The following is a 14614-nucleotide window of genomic DNA, read 5'->3' on the forward strand; positions in this document are numbered from 1 at the left end:
CTACCAAGGAAACAAAACCTCAAAGAATATGCAAAACAAAGGACTAAAGATAGTAAATGACCCAAATATGCACTAAAAAGCATAAGAACGAGGCTAATTCGGGGACTAAGTATGCTCAAATATTGATCACATCACTATAACTCTAGGCAGAGGGCCCACAATGTCCATTCCCCATGTCATGAATGGCCAAGGGGAAATAATGGGATGCAGGGGCTCTGCTGGATGATGGATCATTGGCGCTGAGCACTAGCAGGCGTCGCATTTCCGGGCATATTCTGCCGAGTCAGCCCTCATCATGGGCCAAAAGTAGCCTTGTCTGAGGGCTTTGTTTGACAGACTCCTGCCCCCTGCATGGTTTCCACATTCGCCACTGTGGAGGACATACAATACAGTTTGTGCTTCTTGTTTATCTAGGCACCACAAGTAGAGTCCTGCCAGCGACTTCCTAAAAAGCACATTGTCAATTAGTACGAATATGGAGGGTTTCATTTTAAAGCCCCTTACCTCCTTCTTGTCATCTGGCAGCTTGACGTCTCTCAACCAATCTAGGCATGGCATCCGCCAGTCCCAGTCATCTCCCTGGTCAGCTGACTGATCGTTCGGCTGGACAGCTGTCTGGCTATCTCTGGTAGGTAGAACTGCTGCCCCATCTTGCTGATCTTCCAGATCTCCTTTATCTGCTTAGTCTAATTTTTGGATAGATGGTTCCAGCATGTGTGCGATGGGGACGTTAGCCAGCTCGGCCGGTTTGAAGGTTGCCTCCAGAGTTGCTAGGGCATCTGCCTCCACATTCTGGTCTCTAGGGATCTGCTTGAGCTTACAATCTTTGAACTTTTGTTTCAGCTCCTTTGCCATATTTAAGTAGGCGATCATCTTTGTGCCCCTGACTATGAATTCATCATTCACATGGTTAACTATCAGTAAGGATTTACTGAATATTTGTAGGTTCCTAACTCCTAACTCCACAGCTAGCTGCATTCCTAGTATTAGGGCTTCATACTCTGTTTCATTGTTAGTTGCCTTAAATTCGCACCGCACTACTTGCACTATCATATCTCCCTGTGGTGATCACAGGATTAGGCCTACACCTGCCCCCCTTTTGGTTGGAGGCTCCATCGATGTGCATCTGCCAGACTTCTACCTCCTTGTTCCCTTTTGAGGGTTAGGATCTCCTCGTCTGTCAGATTCTAGATAGCTGAGCTGAAATCTGACACAAAATATGCAAGCGCCTGTGATTTTATCGCCGTTCTTGGATCATACCTGATGTCATATCCACTAAGGTGTACAGACCATTTTGACATTCTGCCTGACAGCTCAGGCTTTCTCATCACAGATTTCAGTGGATAATTGGTCACAACATGTATGGTGTGGGATTCAAAGTAGGGGCGCAGTTTGTAAGATGCAATTACCAGTGCTAGTACTAATTTTTCAAGAGATGTGTACCTGGTATCTGCTGGCAGCAGAGACTTGCTTACATAGTAGACTGGCTTCTTCTCCTTGTCCTGCTCTATGACTAGAACCGCACTTACTGCTACCTCTGTGACAGCCAGGTAGAGAAACAGTGGTTCTTCCTGTTCTGGCTTTGATAGTAGCGGCGGGGTGCTGAGGTAGTGCTTCAGCTCCCTGAATGCCTGCTCATGGTCTGTCATCCACTCGAACTTCTGGCTCTTCCTCAATATATCGTAGAATAGCCTGCACTTGTCTGAAGATCTCGAGATGAATCTGCTCAAAGCTGCCACCTTTCCTGCTAGCCTTTGCATATCTTTCGGTTTTTCTGGTGACTCTAGCTGCAACACGGCCTTAATCTGCTTGGTGATGGCTGATACCGTCGTCAGGTACCAAAAATAAAATACCTAGTTACACTAATAGAAGCTAGCAGTAAGTAGGGTCGATCTCCACAGGGAGGCGGTCACTATCCACTTGTCTACTCGGTCTGTCTAAGGTCACAGTGGGGGTTTTGATTGTTTTGACTAAACTAACGAGATTAAGGCAAGAGAAAAAGAGATAATAGAAATTAAGCAGAGGGAAAGGAAACTAGGATATCGTTTCATCAATGAATGTCAGTTAATTGCACTTAAAGTCACAAATTAGTCGATGTGTCGGTCTAAGGGGCAACGAATATCTCCTTCCGGTCTCAATTCGCCCTAAAATACTATTAGATTAGCTTCCGCCCTCACTAAAGCATTCCATTGTTCACCACGGGTCTCACCCATTACAACCTTCCGGTCTAGGTCAAGGCTTACCAAAATTAAAAAGGCTAATTGCATCGATTCAATCAGCAAGATACAATTAAAGCAGCAATTAAAACATAGACAAAAACAACAACGACAATCTGCAAACGTATTAGCAATTAACATCGGTCCATCGAATCCCCTAATCCTAGCAGGGAGAAACTAACTAGACATGATAAAGAAAAGAACAGAAATAAAGGGAAGGGAAATAAACATTAAATAGAGAAGAAGAGGGAAAAAGAGAGAATTACAGTAGATCCGGAAAAAGAGAGGAAAGCAGTCAACAATAGAAAAGGGAAAAGAAAAGTATTGTAAAGTAATGTATCAGATGATCCCCCCCAAAATGACGTCTCATCCTTCCTATTTATAATAAATATGATTTTTATTTGACCTAATAACGAATTAAAGCTAAAAAGCCCGAGCCCAATTGAAAACCACTCGATCGAGTCATTTAAAACTACTCAATCGAGTAGAATTAAGCTCAAACCACTCGATCGACCAATATAAGTTCTCGATCGAGTAACCAATAAAATGAAACCATTCGATCGAGTAAGGAAAACACTCGATCGAGGTCTTCTACCATTCAAAAGCATTCGATCGACCAGAAAACCACTCGATCGATTCACTTTGACTTCAGCAGGTCATAACTTCGTTAGTTTCTGCCTTGACTTGGTTATTTAGCTTCCGAAATGACTTCACGCATCACAAGACAGCTACATTTCCGCTCCAAAATCACTCTTCCTCTAAATGCATGAAAAATGGACGGTAAAAGGCTTGATTTCACTACTTTCTAGTCCAATCCTGCAAATACAACAAAACAAACCAAAGTAGAATATTCGGGGCATTTCGTAGCATAAAACTACGATAATAGCATAGAAATACGTGCATAAAAAGGCCTAAAAGGACTATATAAAATGCACGTATCAAATCTCCCCAAACCAATCCTTTACTCGTCCTCGAGTAAACTAAATGCAAACTAATGGAACGGAAAAGATAACTCAGAGCTAGCTACAAATGCCCACTTAAACCATTTTAATGCAAGCAAACTAACACTTATAGCAAAGCAGTCAAATGTAAACGAGTTGTAAGATGTCTATAATAAAGCTGAACCGTCGACCTAGCAAGACCTTTAAAATTGGACTCTCACGAGTCACTCTTCTCTCATGAAGCAGAGGGTGAACATTTATATGTAAGAGAGAAAGAAATAAAGTCGCTCACCTAAACTACGACCCACATAAACATGCATGCAACTAATATGATAGAAAATTCTAACTACCACACATACATTCCAACCAACAAGGTCCGTCACAGCCGAGGGCTTACAAAAATATGGTAAAGTGAGGCAATGGGTAAGAAAAGGCAAAACATTTATGGGAATGTGGAGGTATAGGCGGCCAAGCTAGTACCTAAAAAAAACCATATAACAACATCCATTCTTACTCAATTAGAGAATTAAGCACATGCGCCCTTCATTTGGCACAAAAACTCACCAAACCAAACTAAAAATACTCCTCAATAAATTTAAATAAAGCATAGGAGTAAAAACCGATCTCATCAAACAACATCTTTTTCTTTCTCTTTTCAATTCTTTTTTTCTTTTTCTTTTCTTTTTCTTTTTCTTTCATCCTCCTTTTCTTCATTAAATACCAACTCCAATAATCAAATACAAACCAAACTCGGCTCAATGAAAAATATACCGGAATAACACACTAAACTAGCTTGACAAGGCAGGCTAAATTTGGATGCAGCTAAGGGTCAACAGGCAAATTTGGCTAATGTGGAGTTAAATGGGTAAAAATGAAAGAAAAGGGAATGTAAGCACCTCCCTGCATGTGACACCAACCACTAACCCGAATGTTTGCAGGCAAAAAGTAATTGAATTTCATATACGTGCAAATTGATGAACATGCTATGCAAGGAGTAACTACTCACAATCCTACATGAAACTGGTCACAAATGACACCAGTTTATAAGGCTCTAAATCTTAGAAATTATAAGTAATTTGCCAAAATTATCAGGTCAAGTCTATTCGTTCAGCTAAATTTCAACATTAACTCGTAGATATGCAAAAGACAAAGCTAAAAGATAAAAAGATAAATGCAAGGCTTAAGCAGAAAGACAAATTGTAGTGCAATTTCATCATTGAAATCTAACGTTCCGACTCGACCTATATGCTAAAATAAACGTGAAATTTTTTTATTTTATAATAAGGAAGGAAATGCAAACTAAAGGGAGAGAGTAGAGATGCAGAAAACTCACAAGATAACGCGAAGTAGGGACCTCCCCAAACCAACCAGCAACATGGGAGGTCGCTAAATAGCTCCAGAACAGCGTCACAGGAAGCAAATCAACCAAATTCTACCCGATGGTACTCGATCGAGAGAAGTTAGTACTCGATCGAGTAAAAATAGCTGCCAAAGTGTTCGATCAAGGAAAAGAATTACTCGATCGAATGGTCCTGCAGGCTACAAATTTCGACTAAAAACCAAGTCCAAAATTGTTCACAATCTATGGTTGTAAAAACCAATTATTAAGCACGCAACAAAAACTAAAATGTTTGAAAAAACAACTAGAAATAAATTTAAAATCCGGGTTGCCTCCCGGTAGCGCTAGTTTCAGTCAGGTCCCAGCTTGACCTTCTTTTCTTCGAGCCTCTCTAATTTAGCCTGGTCAAAACAGCTCAAACCGCGCAGCAACCGATCAAATAGCTGCGCATGTGCTACACTAAACTGAAAGTAGCACCACAATAGAATAACAACATAGGAAAATAACATGTATGAACATTTAAGCCTAACAAATTTCCTATGACAGCTCCTAAATTTATCCACAAAATATAGGAGCTCAGGAGCAATTAAGAAAAGTCTAAGGTACCATTTCAGGTTAACAAATTTACGATGACAAGTATGGTGAAAAACTGCTAAATTGCTTGTCCAACTAGGAGGGGGTAGAGCATCAGAAGAAGAAAAATTAAGAGTCATATGAGATAGCGTGCTATTAATACTAACAACAATGAAATTATCGCAAACTACCTCAGGTGGGTTGCTCTCACAGTCGGAATCATTGACAAAAGAATATATTAACTCATCCGTGCTAGGAGCAATTACCGACTCAGCTGTCTTCTCATCACCCTCCTCAAGGGATTTTGTCCCGTAAATCGCAGCCTCAAGCGCATCCAGCTCGGCTTTGAAAAGGGGAGATTCACCGTAACCATTGTCTTTGTCAAAATTGTCATCTAAGACGAACCCAAGTGACAAATCATTGCTCTTACTGGCCAAATCAGTCGATCGATTAAAATTGGTACTCGATCGAGAGCTTTCCTCCTGAATTTTACTCGATCGAGTACATGAAACAGCTCGATCGAGAACTTCCTCAAAACAGCTACTTGATCGAGTGGTATAATCTGTTCGATCAAACATTTCCTCTGGTATTTCACTCGATCGACCGCTATAATCATTTCGATCGAGTACAAGTTGTTATACAACGCAAAAATCTTCGCATGAAGCTTCGTTTTCAGATTGACTTTCGTACTCCGAGTCATATGAATCATCAATACCAATAGGCAACTCGGTTCCTTCATGGGAAAGACCACTCTCAGCGTGCCTAAAGTTCATCTCAGCAGCTAACTGAGCTATTTTAGACTCGAGCTCATTAATTTGAGCGTAATTAAGTCTATCATGCTCCTGCAATTGGAGCGCGAGCGCCTTCACCAAATATTTCGGTTCAACAATCTCTTCTTTCTGCTAATCAGGAGGAGGAGGAGCTTGTTGCGGCGGTGGCCAGACAAACAGAGGCTTTTGATAGCCTCGTTGATAAGGTAGATGTGGCGGCACAACTACAGAGGAATGGCTAGCTAGTCTACACTGCTTGAACGCGTAGACCTCGTCGTTCTCTGCCATGCAAATAGCTGCATTGTGCCCAGCAGCACCACATCTCCTCCAGTAAACCACCTTTTGCGCCAAAGAATGGAACATAGGTGGAGGTCAAAGGTACTCAAGCCTTCCCTTTGACGATGTTTTACCTAGAACTGTCTAGGTAGGACCTGTAGGACCTATCAAAACAGTACTAAAGAAAAAGATGAAAACGGCCTCAAGGGAAAAATCCCTTGAGGCTAAAGACAGACAAAAATAAACAAGCAAATAAAAAAGTTGCCTCCCCGGCAACGGCGCCAAAATTTGATACCGTCGTCAGGTACCAAAAATAAAATACCTAGTTACACTAACAGAAGCTAGCAGTAAATAGGGTCGATCTCCACAGGGAGGCGGTCACTATCCAGTTGTCTACTCGGTCTGTCTAAGGTCACAGTGGGGGTTTTGATTATTTTGACTAAACTAATGAGATTAAGGCAAGAGAAATAGAGATAAGAGAAATTAAGCAGAGGGAAAGGAAACTAGGATATCGGTTCATCAATGAACATCAATTAATTGCAGTTAAAGTCACATATTATTCGATGTGTCGGTTTAAGGGGCAACGAATATCTCCTTCCGGTCTCAATTCTCCCTAAAATACTATTAGCTTAGCTTCCGCCCTCACTAAATCATTCTATTGTTCACCACGGGTCTCACCCATTCCAACCTTCCGGTCTAGGCCAAGGCTTACCAAAATTAAAAAGGCGAATTGCATCGATTCAATCAGCAAGATACAATTAAAGCAGCAATTAAAACATAGACAAAAATAAGAACGACAATCTGCAAACTAATTAGCAATTAATATCGGTCCATCAAATCCCCTAATCCTAGCTGGGAGAAACTAACTAGACATGATAAAGGAAAGAACAGAAATAAAGGGAAGGGAAATAAACATTAAATAGAGAAGAAGAGGGAAAAAGAAAGAATTACAGTAGATCCGGAAAAAGAGAGGAAAGCAGTCAACAGTAGAAAAGGGAAAAGAAAAGTATTGTAAAGTAATGTATCAGATGATCCACCCCCCCCCCCTGCGCCCAAAATGACGTCTTATCCTTCCTATTTATAAGAAATAGAATTTTTATTTGACCTAATAACGAATTAAATCTAAAAAGCCCGAGCCCAATAGAAAACCACTCGATCGAGTCATTTAAAACTACTCGATCGAGTAGAATTAAGCTCAAACCACTCGATCGACCAATATAAGTTCTCGATCAAGTAACCAATAAAATGAAACCATTCGATCGAGTAAGGAAAACACTCGATCGAGGTCTTCTACCATTCAAAAGCATTCGATCGACCAGAAAACCACTCGATCGATTCACTTTGACTTTCAATGACTCATAACTTCGTTAGTTTCCGCCTTGACTTGGTTATTTAGCTTCCGAAATGACTTCACGCATCCCAAGACAGCTACATTTCCGCTCCAAAATCACTCTTCCGCTAAATGCATGCAAAACGGACGGTAAAAGGCTTGATTTCACTACTTTCTGGTCCATTCCTGCAAATAGAACAAAACAAACCAAAGTAGAATATTCGGTGCATTTCGTAGCATAAAACTATGATAATAGCATAGAAATTCGTGCATGAAAAAGGCCTAAAAGGACTATATAAAATGCACGTATCACTGGCCTCTATTCCCCTTTGAGTCACGATGTAGCCTAAGAATTTGCCGGATGAAACTCCAAAGGTGCATTTCGATGTGTTCAACTTTATTTTGTATTCTCTGAGGGTGCTGAATGTTTCTGCCAGATGCTGCATGTGATCCTTAGGTTTTTCTGACTTCACCACCATATCGTCAATATATACCTCAATGGTTCTTCATATTTGCTCTTTGAACATCCGGTTGACCAGACTCTGATATGGGGACCCTGCGTTCTTCAGGCCGAAGGGCATGACGTTGTAGCAGTATATTCGTCTTTCAGACATGAATGTTGTCTTCTCCTGATCTGCTGGATCCATTTTGATTTGATTGTAATCACTCAAGGCGTCTAAGAATGTTAACGGTCCTTTGGGCATGCTTTCTTGAGATTGGTGAAGTCCACGCATACCCTCCATTTTCATTTCTTTTTGGGCACCACTACCACGTTTGATAGCCACTCTGGATACTTTACCTCTCTTATCTTGTTTGCTGCTAGTAGGCTGTCTACCTCCTGGTTGATCACTTTATTCATTTCAGCTGCGAACTTTCTCTATCTCTACTAGATGGGCTTGCATCGTGGGTCTACGCTAAGTTTGTGTGTTATGATGGATGGATCTATTCCTATCATGTCATCATGGGACCATGTGAAACAATCTATGTTGGCTTGCAGGAACTTCATTAGGTGTTGTCTGAGGTCTCCTGTGCATCCCGCCCCTATTAGCACGGTTCTATCTGGGTGCAGCTTGTCCAAGTTGATCTGGTCTAGCTCCTCGGCTGGAGGCTCAATGTATTCATCCTGGACACGCTATTTCTGTAATTGCTATGCTGGAGGGCTCGCAGTGTACTTTAACGCCTTCTTGTAGCAGCCTCTAGCTTCGTCCTGGTCTCCTCGGATTGTTTCCACTCCCCATGGCGTGGGGAACTTTACACATTGATGATATGTTGAGGGGACTACTTTCATTAGATGCAACCATGGTCTTCCAAGGATAACATTGTAGGTAGATGGTCCATCTATGACCAAGTACCTTACTTGTTTATTAACTCCTCCTGCATAGGTTGGGATCACGATATCTCCCAATGAGTTAGCTGTCTCTCCACTGAACCCCACCAGTGGGATGGTTTTCTTCTGCAAGTCCTTCTCGCTGAATCTCATGTTTTCTATGGTTTTCAGCATGATTAGATTGACCGAGCTACCAGTATCTACCAGAAACTTTCTAACTGTGCAATTGGCCATTCACAGTGCTATGATAAGTGCATCATGATGTTCTTGTCCGTCATGTACATCCTCTTCGTCGAAAGCAACAGCAGGCAGGTCACTATGAGGAATTCTACAAGAAGTTTCTGGTCTATCTCCCTTAGTCTCAATAGCACGCCTTTTGGCTGCTGAATATGTCAATCAGCTTAAGTCTGAGCCGCCTGTTATCACGTTTTTATCTTGGTGCATGTAGGTGGCGCTGGAGGCTTTGCGAAGCCCACCTTATCCTGCTGCTTGCCCCCACGTGGTAATAGGTGGCTCAGTTTCCCTTGCTCGTATATGCGCCTAATCTCCATGCACAGCGTGTAACAATCCTCCGTGTTATGCCCGATGTCACGATGGAACTCACATTTTTTCTTACTGTCTTTTTGCCATGATTGTCCTTCTAATGGTGGCCTGGGCCACCTTACCCCGTCTCCCATCTCTCTGAGTGCTTTCAGGATTCCTCCGACGCCAGTTGTGAATCCATACTCTACCAGTGTCGGGAGTTGCTGATTCTCTTCTCTGTTGTCGATTCTGTTGACTCCCCTACCATATGGCCTATATCTTTCCTCCTTCTTGCTAGTGGATTGCTTTCTATTTGACTTCTCCATGGCTGATGTGCTGGATACACTTGGCGTACTTGGTATGCTAGCTCTGGCTAGGATATATTCTTCTAATCTGATCGCAACTGCTGCCTTTTCTTGCACTACTTCAAAGCTATGGCAAGGGTGCATAGCCAGCTACTTATACAGGTCTGACTCATGGTATAGGCCCCTTCTGAAGGCTTCCACTGCTATGGACACGTCAAACTCCCGTACCGCCACCTTCTCATTGTTAAATATGGTGTTATACTCTCCAATGGTCTCACTTGCTCCTTGAACAATTCTGTACAAGTCGCCTGCATGCTTTTGTGGCTTCCGGCTGCTTGCGAATTGCTGAGTGAATGCGTTTACCAGGTTAGAAAACGTGGATATTGACCTGTTAGGCAAACTTACAAGCCATCGGAGTGTTGGCCCCGACAGTGTGGATCCAAACCTCTTGCACATACAGGCTTCTTTTACGTGTCCTACAGCTGTCACCGTCATCATATTCTGCTTGTATTGGCTTATGTGGTCAAAGGGATCTGTTGTGCCATCGAAGAGAGGCATGTTAGGATTTGTGAATCCCTTTGGCATGGCGACAACAGATATTGCATCTACGAATGACGAGTCAGCATAACTGTCGGGTGATGCCTTCTCCAGTGGAGGTGGCAGTCCTGGGACCCTGCTTATCATCTCCCTTAGTTCTAGATACTGCTGGTTGGTTAGGCTTCCTAAGTCCGAGCTACGTCTGTCTTCTACCTGCTGACTTGGGGTGATGCTTCTGAGCCCGAATTCGTGAGGATTTTGATGCGGCGTGGTACCTAATGGGGTTGAAGTCACGAGCGTTCCCTGGTGCCAGCTTACCTGCGGACTACCTGTGGATCCTGCACCGGGTGTTTGGTTAGTTATCACGAGGTTACCAACTGGGATGTTACCTGATTGTATTTCCACGCGGTTGGCAGGCTGCTAGCTGTCTGGTGTGAGGTATCCAAGTCCTTGTGGGATTATCCTTTCTCCTGTTGGTATTGCTGTCAGATCTAATCTTGTTACCAGTTCAGCTGGTATCTGCCGAGGTTGACTCCTGCTGCCTGATGCCCCTATGTGAGATCTACTACTGGGGCCTGACCTTCATCCCCCGCGCTTGCTGGTGTGCTGGATTGTTGTCTCAGGATGTCTATCTGTGCCCAGCGTTCCCTATTCCTCTTCCTTGCCTCAGCTTTTGCCTTCCTCTAGTCTTCTCGCATACCTTCCATGACCTTCTGTAGATTTTCCATGCAACTAAGCAAGGTTTGTGTTGGACTTGGCGGTGGAGTAAGGCCTGAACTTCCTGCTCCCATGTCTGATATGGGTTGTGCCGCCACAACAGAAGTTTTGGGAGGCAGTGTGACTTTTGTCACGGATGTGGTTCTTGGTGTGTGCCCGGGGGCCTGAGTTTGAGCCGCTGATGCTGGATTTAGCGGTATCGACGGCTGACCGCTCCCTGACACAGCTGTTGATGTTTGTTTGTCCATTATGTGTCTGAGTAATTAACGATTGACGACCACAATGCCCCACGGTGGGCGCCAAACTGTTTTGGTAATTTTCTACTGAATTAGGTTAAGTAAGGTCAATGTGGTCTTACTCGTTGTATGTTGATTGAGTTATTTACGTTTAATGCTTAATAAAGAAATAAGAGATGCAAGTAAAGATTAATACAAGAGATTTGGTGACGCGGAAAACCCAATGTGGGAAACGACCTCGGGAAGGGACGATACCCTTCCAATGAGTGCACTAGCTTCGAATATGAGAATGAGTACAAAGGAGTCAGAATGTAAATCTAGCTAGCAGAACATGTTATGTATGTATGATAGTTCTTCCACCCATAATCTTCCTTGTCTCCTTGGCTATTTATAGGGTAGGAACCCTAGTTGCCTTCTACTCCTTTTATGGCAAGTAATATTAGTCCTACCATGCTTCTTTCCATAAACACGGTCTTGTATTCTATTCTCCCTGATCTCTCTGAAATCTCCCTGAATTCTCCCTGACGATTCCTCAACACGCGGGCTTCTTCTATTCGTGGGTCTTTCGTAGTTGCTAAGCTTCTCGGCCCAATTTGCTAAGTGAGTCTTGATGGGCTTGTTCCTTATTTGGCCAGCATGCGGAATTTGGCCCAAACAATTTGCATCACGTAATATTCAGACATATAAGGTCTTAGTTTTCATGCCGAATTTGCATAAGATTAATTACTGTACATATTATTTTCGATCTTTTGAAAAAAAAAAACTTTTTTTCGTAGAGTTCTTATTTTTATTTTTGATTTATTTATTTATTTGAAGATTCTTGATTCATAAAAAAATTAACTCACTTGTGATCCATGTAGAAGTCCGTCTATATCATCATCTCACACATTGAGTCTTTCCATCAATCTCCATAAAAGACTCCCAGATTTTTACTTAAAGTCATGTCAACCGGTCTGAAACAAAATGGAGAGTAAGCACAAACATGTCAATAAACAAAAAAAAAAAAATTACTGTTACAGTTTTATAATCACATAACTCTGTTGCTGACATTACCAATAACATTACCAAATAAAATATAGTTTACAATGTCTAATTAGAATAGGACCATTCTAGTCCTTTTCGAGTTGAATAAAATAAAAATAAGAGCATATGCTATTTTTATTAGTCACTTGTTGTACTTTTTACCCTTAACTAGTAAAATAGATTCGAAATACTTTAGGGCGTATCTCTATAGTGTAGATCAATCGACCTCTTAGAATCAGCCTGGACGAGAGCGTGCATTTGACCATCTTTTTGATCTCTGTGGTGTGATAATTCCTTGATCGCCGTGTCTCTAGGTGACCTCTAGGTTTTGAAACACATTATTCAACCCGATTCGTCAAATTCCCCGTATTTCATGTGATTAACAATGCAAATGAGCACAAATTACTATCTACCAAATTCGTCAATTTTCCATGTTTCAAGTGACTACCAAAAGAGCACACACAATCTCATATAACTGGTCAATTATCCAAATATTATCACTCACTCCCATTGGTGCTAGAAAACTAGCTTAAAAGTATGGAAACCAAAGTCTTAGTACACCCGTGCCCAAACATATCAAATAAAACACAGGAGCATTCTATGCTTTTAAAATAGATGAGGTGACCACTAGTCCCTTTGAACGAACTTAAGATGTGAGTCCAAGTACCAATACAAGTTCAAACATATTCAAATCTAGTTTCAAGACTCTCTAATATTCACAAAACCAAATAAGATAATCTCAAATAGATACAACTCTAGTGTCAAAAGACATAAAAATTCACAAGTCAACAAATTTTTTTGTCAAAGTTGCAATCAATTCCAATGTTAAGACTCAAAAATTCTCAAGACCAAATAAAATATAATATCAAATAGATACAACTCCAGTGTCAAAAGTCTCAAAAATTCACAAGGCAAAAAAATTTCAGTCAAAAGTTGCAATTCAAATTCCAGAGTTGTCATTTCTCCTTTCTCACACGAGTTAATCCACAGTTACATTGTCTCCATTCCTCTTGGGACGATCCTTTCATTCATTTAGGTGAGTGAGAGAGGTATATAGGTCTCCAGTGTCTTCTAACACCATTGAACCTTCTACTCCATTCTATTTATCAACCTCGTTTAGCATCTAAGAATTTGGGGGATGTACACTAAGTTTATACGGTCATAAAAGTATTTTGTTTCTATGGTATTAGTTTTGTGTAATTAGCAGAGCTTGTTACTTTAATGAGGGCAGAACTCGTCAAAGAATAACTCAAATTAACAAGTCAAATAAATATGATATAATCATTCTCCACACCAGAGAAATTGCTAGAAGTTACTTCTAGAGTAACAGTGTTCAGTCTTTCTACTTGGATCACATTTGTGTCAGACCCTATCTTTTTCAACATGTTTTCAAAAAAAAAAAAATCCAGTTTTTTCCATTAATCATATATACTTGCATTATATCTAGGACAAGCATGTTCATTTTAGATGTCATATATTTGTCACTAACTATTTCCAGTTGACTACTTTATCATTCATCTTCCAAATTCATCCAAAGTGGGATTTCTCATAAAGTCTCATTTTCTCTTAAAATAAAATTTCGCGAATTTCAAAATTAATGATTATGAAAAATTCCAGTCTAATCTCTTTGCGAAATAAAATTTTGCAATTTTTCAGCCCATTTCGAGAAATAAAATTTTGAAATTATCACTTGGTCGGCAGGCCCTGACATGCATTTAAGTTCTTAAAATAAAATTTTATGAACTTGCCTTTTCGCGAAATAAAGTTTTGCAATTTTCAAATCAATTGGTCGACAGTCCCTGACATGTATTTGAGTTCTTAAAATAAAATTTTCTGAACTTACCTTTTTGCGAAATAAAATTTTGCAAATCCTAGTTTGTAAAATCAGATTTTACATTCTAATCTCTTTTCAAAATAAAATTTTGAATTTCTTGGTCGGCGGGCCCTGACAAGCAATCGAGCTTGTGAAATTAGATTTTGCAGGTTCACTGTTAAGCGAAACAAAGTTATGCTTTTTCCAGATCCAGACCAGTGAAACAAAGTTTCACTACACCAATTCTCAGGTACCAGATTCCAGACCAGCAAAACAAAGTTTGGCTATACCAGATTCCAGACCAGCAAAACAAAGTTTTGCTTTACTAGATTCCAGACTAGCGAAACAAAGTTTTGCCATGAAGTTTCCAGATTGGTGAAACAAAGTTTTACCACCTTCATTCAAGATTAGTAAAACAAAGTTTTACTAAGTCAGTACCAGTTTTCAGCTACTCCAGACAGGTAAATAAGAGGCCCATGTATGTTTCTTAACCTTTATCTGTCCCGACCGAACTACTTTGACCTTCGTCTTACTCAGACTCGGTCAAAGTGGGGGCTGCTGTAGACATCTCAAAGTTGTCTACTAGCCTTAAGGGTATCCGATGATGAGGCTAAAATTTAAATGACTAAATAAAAATTGACTTTGTTATAATTAAAGACTCTTTACGCTTATTTTCCTATAAATCATAT

General features: G+C 40.9%; 1 protein-coding gene across 1 annotated transcript; it reads right to left on the minus strand.

Moving 5' to 3' along the window:
* Positions 1-8592: 8592 nt before the first annotated feature.
* LOC141629199 (uncharacterized) lies at positions 8593-8925 on the minus strand. The gene has a single exon (XM_074442239.1). The coding sequence runs from the start codon at positions 8923-8925 to the stop codon at positions 8593-8595; it is 333 nt and encodes a 110-aa protein (XP_074298340.1).
* Between the last annotated feature and the right edge of the window lie 5689 nt (positions 8926-14614).

The sequence above is a fragment of the Silene latifolia genome, chromosome Y (assembly GCF_048544455.1).
Source record: "Silene latifolia isolate original U9 population chromosome Y, ASM4854445v1, whole genome shotgun sequence".
Taxonomy (NCBI): domain Eukaryota; kingdom Viridiplantae; phylum Streptophyta; class Magnoliopsida; order Caryophyllales; family Caryophyllaceae; genus Silene; species Silene latifolia.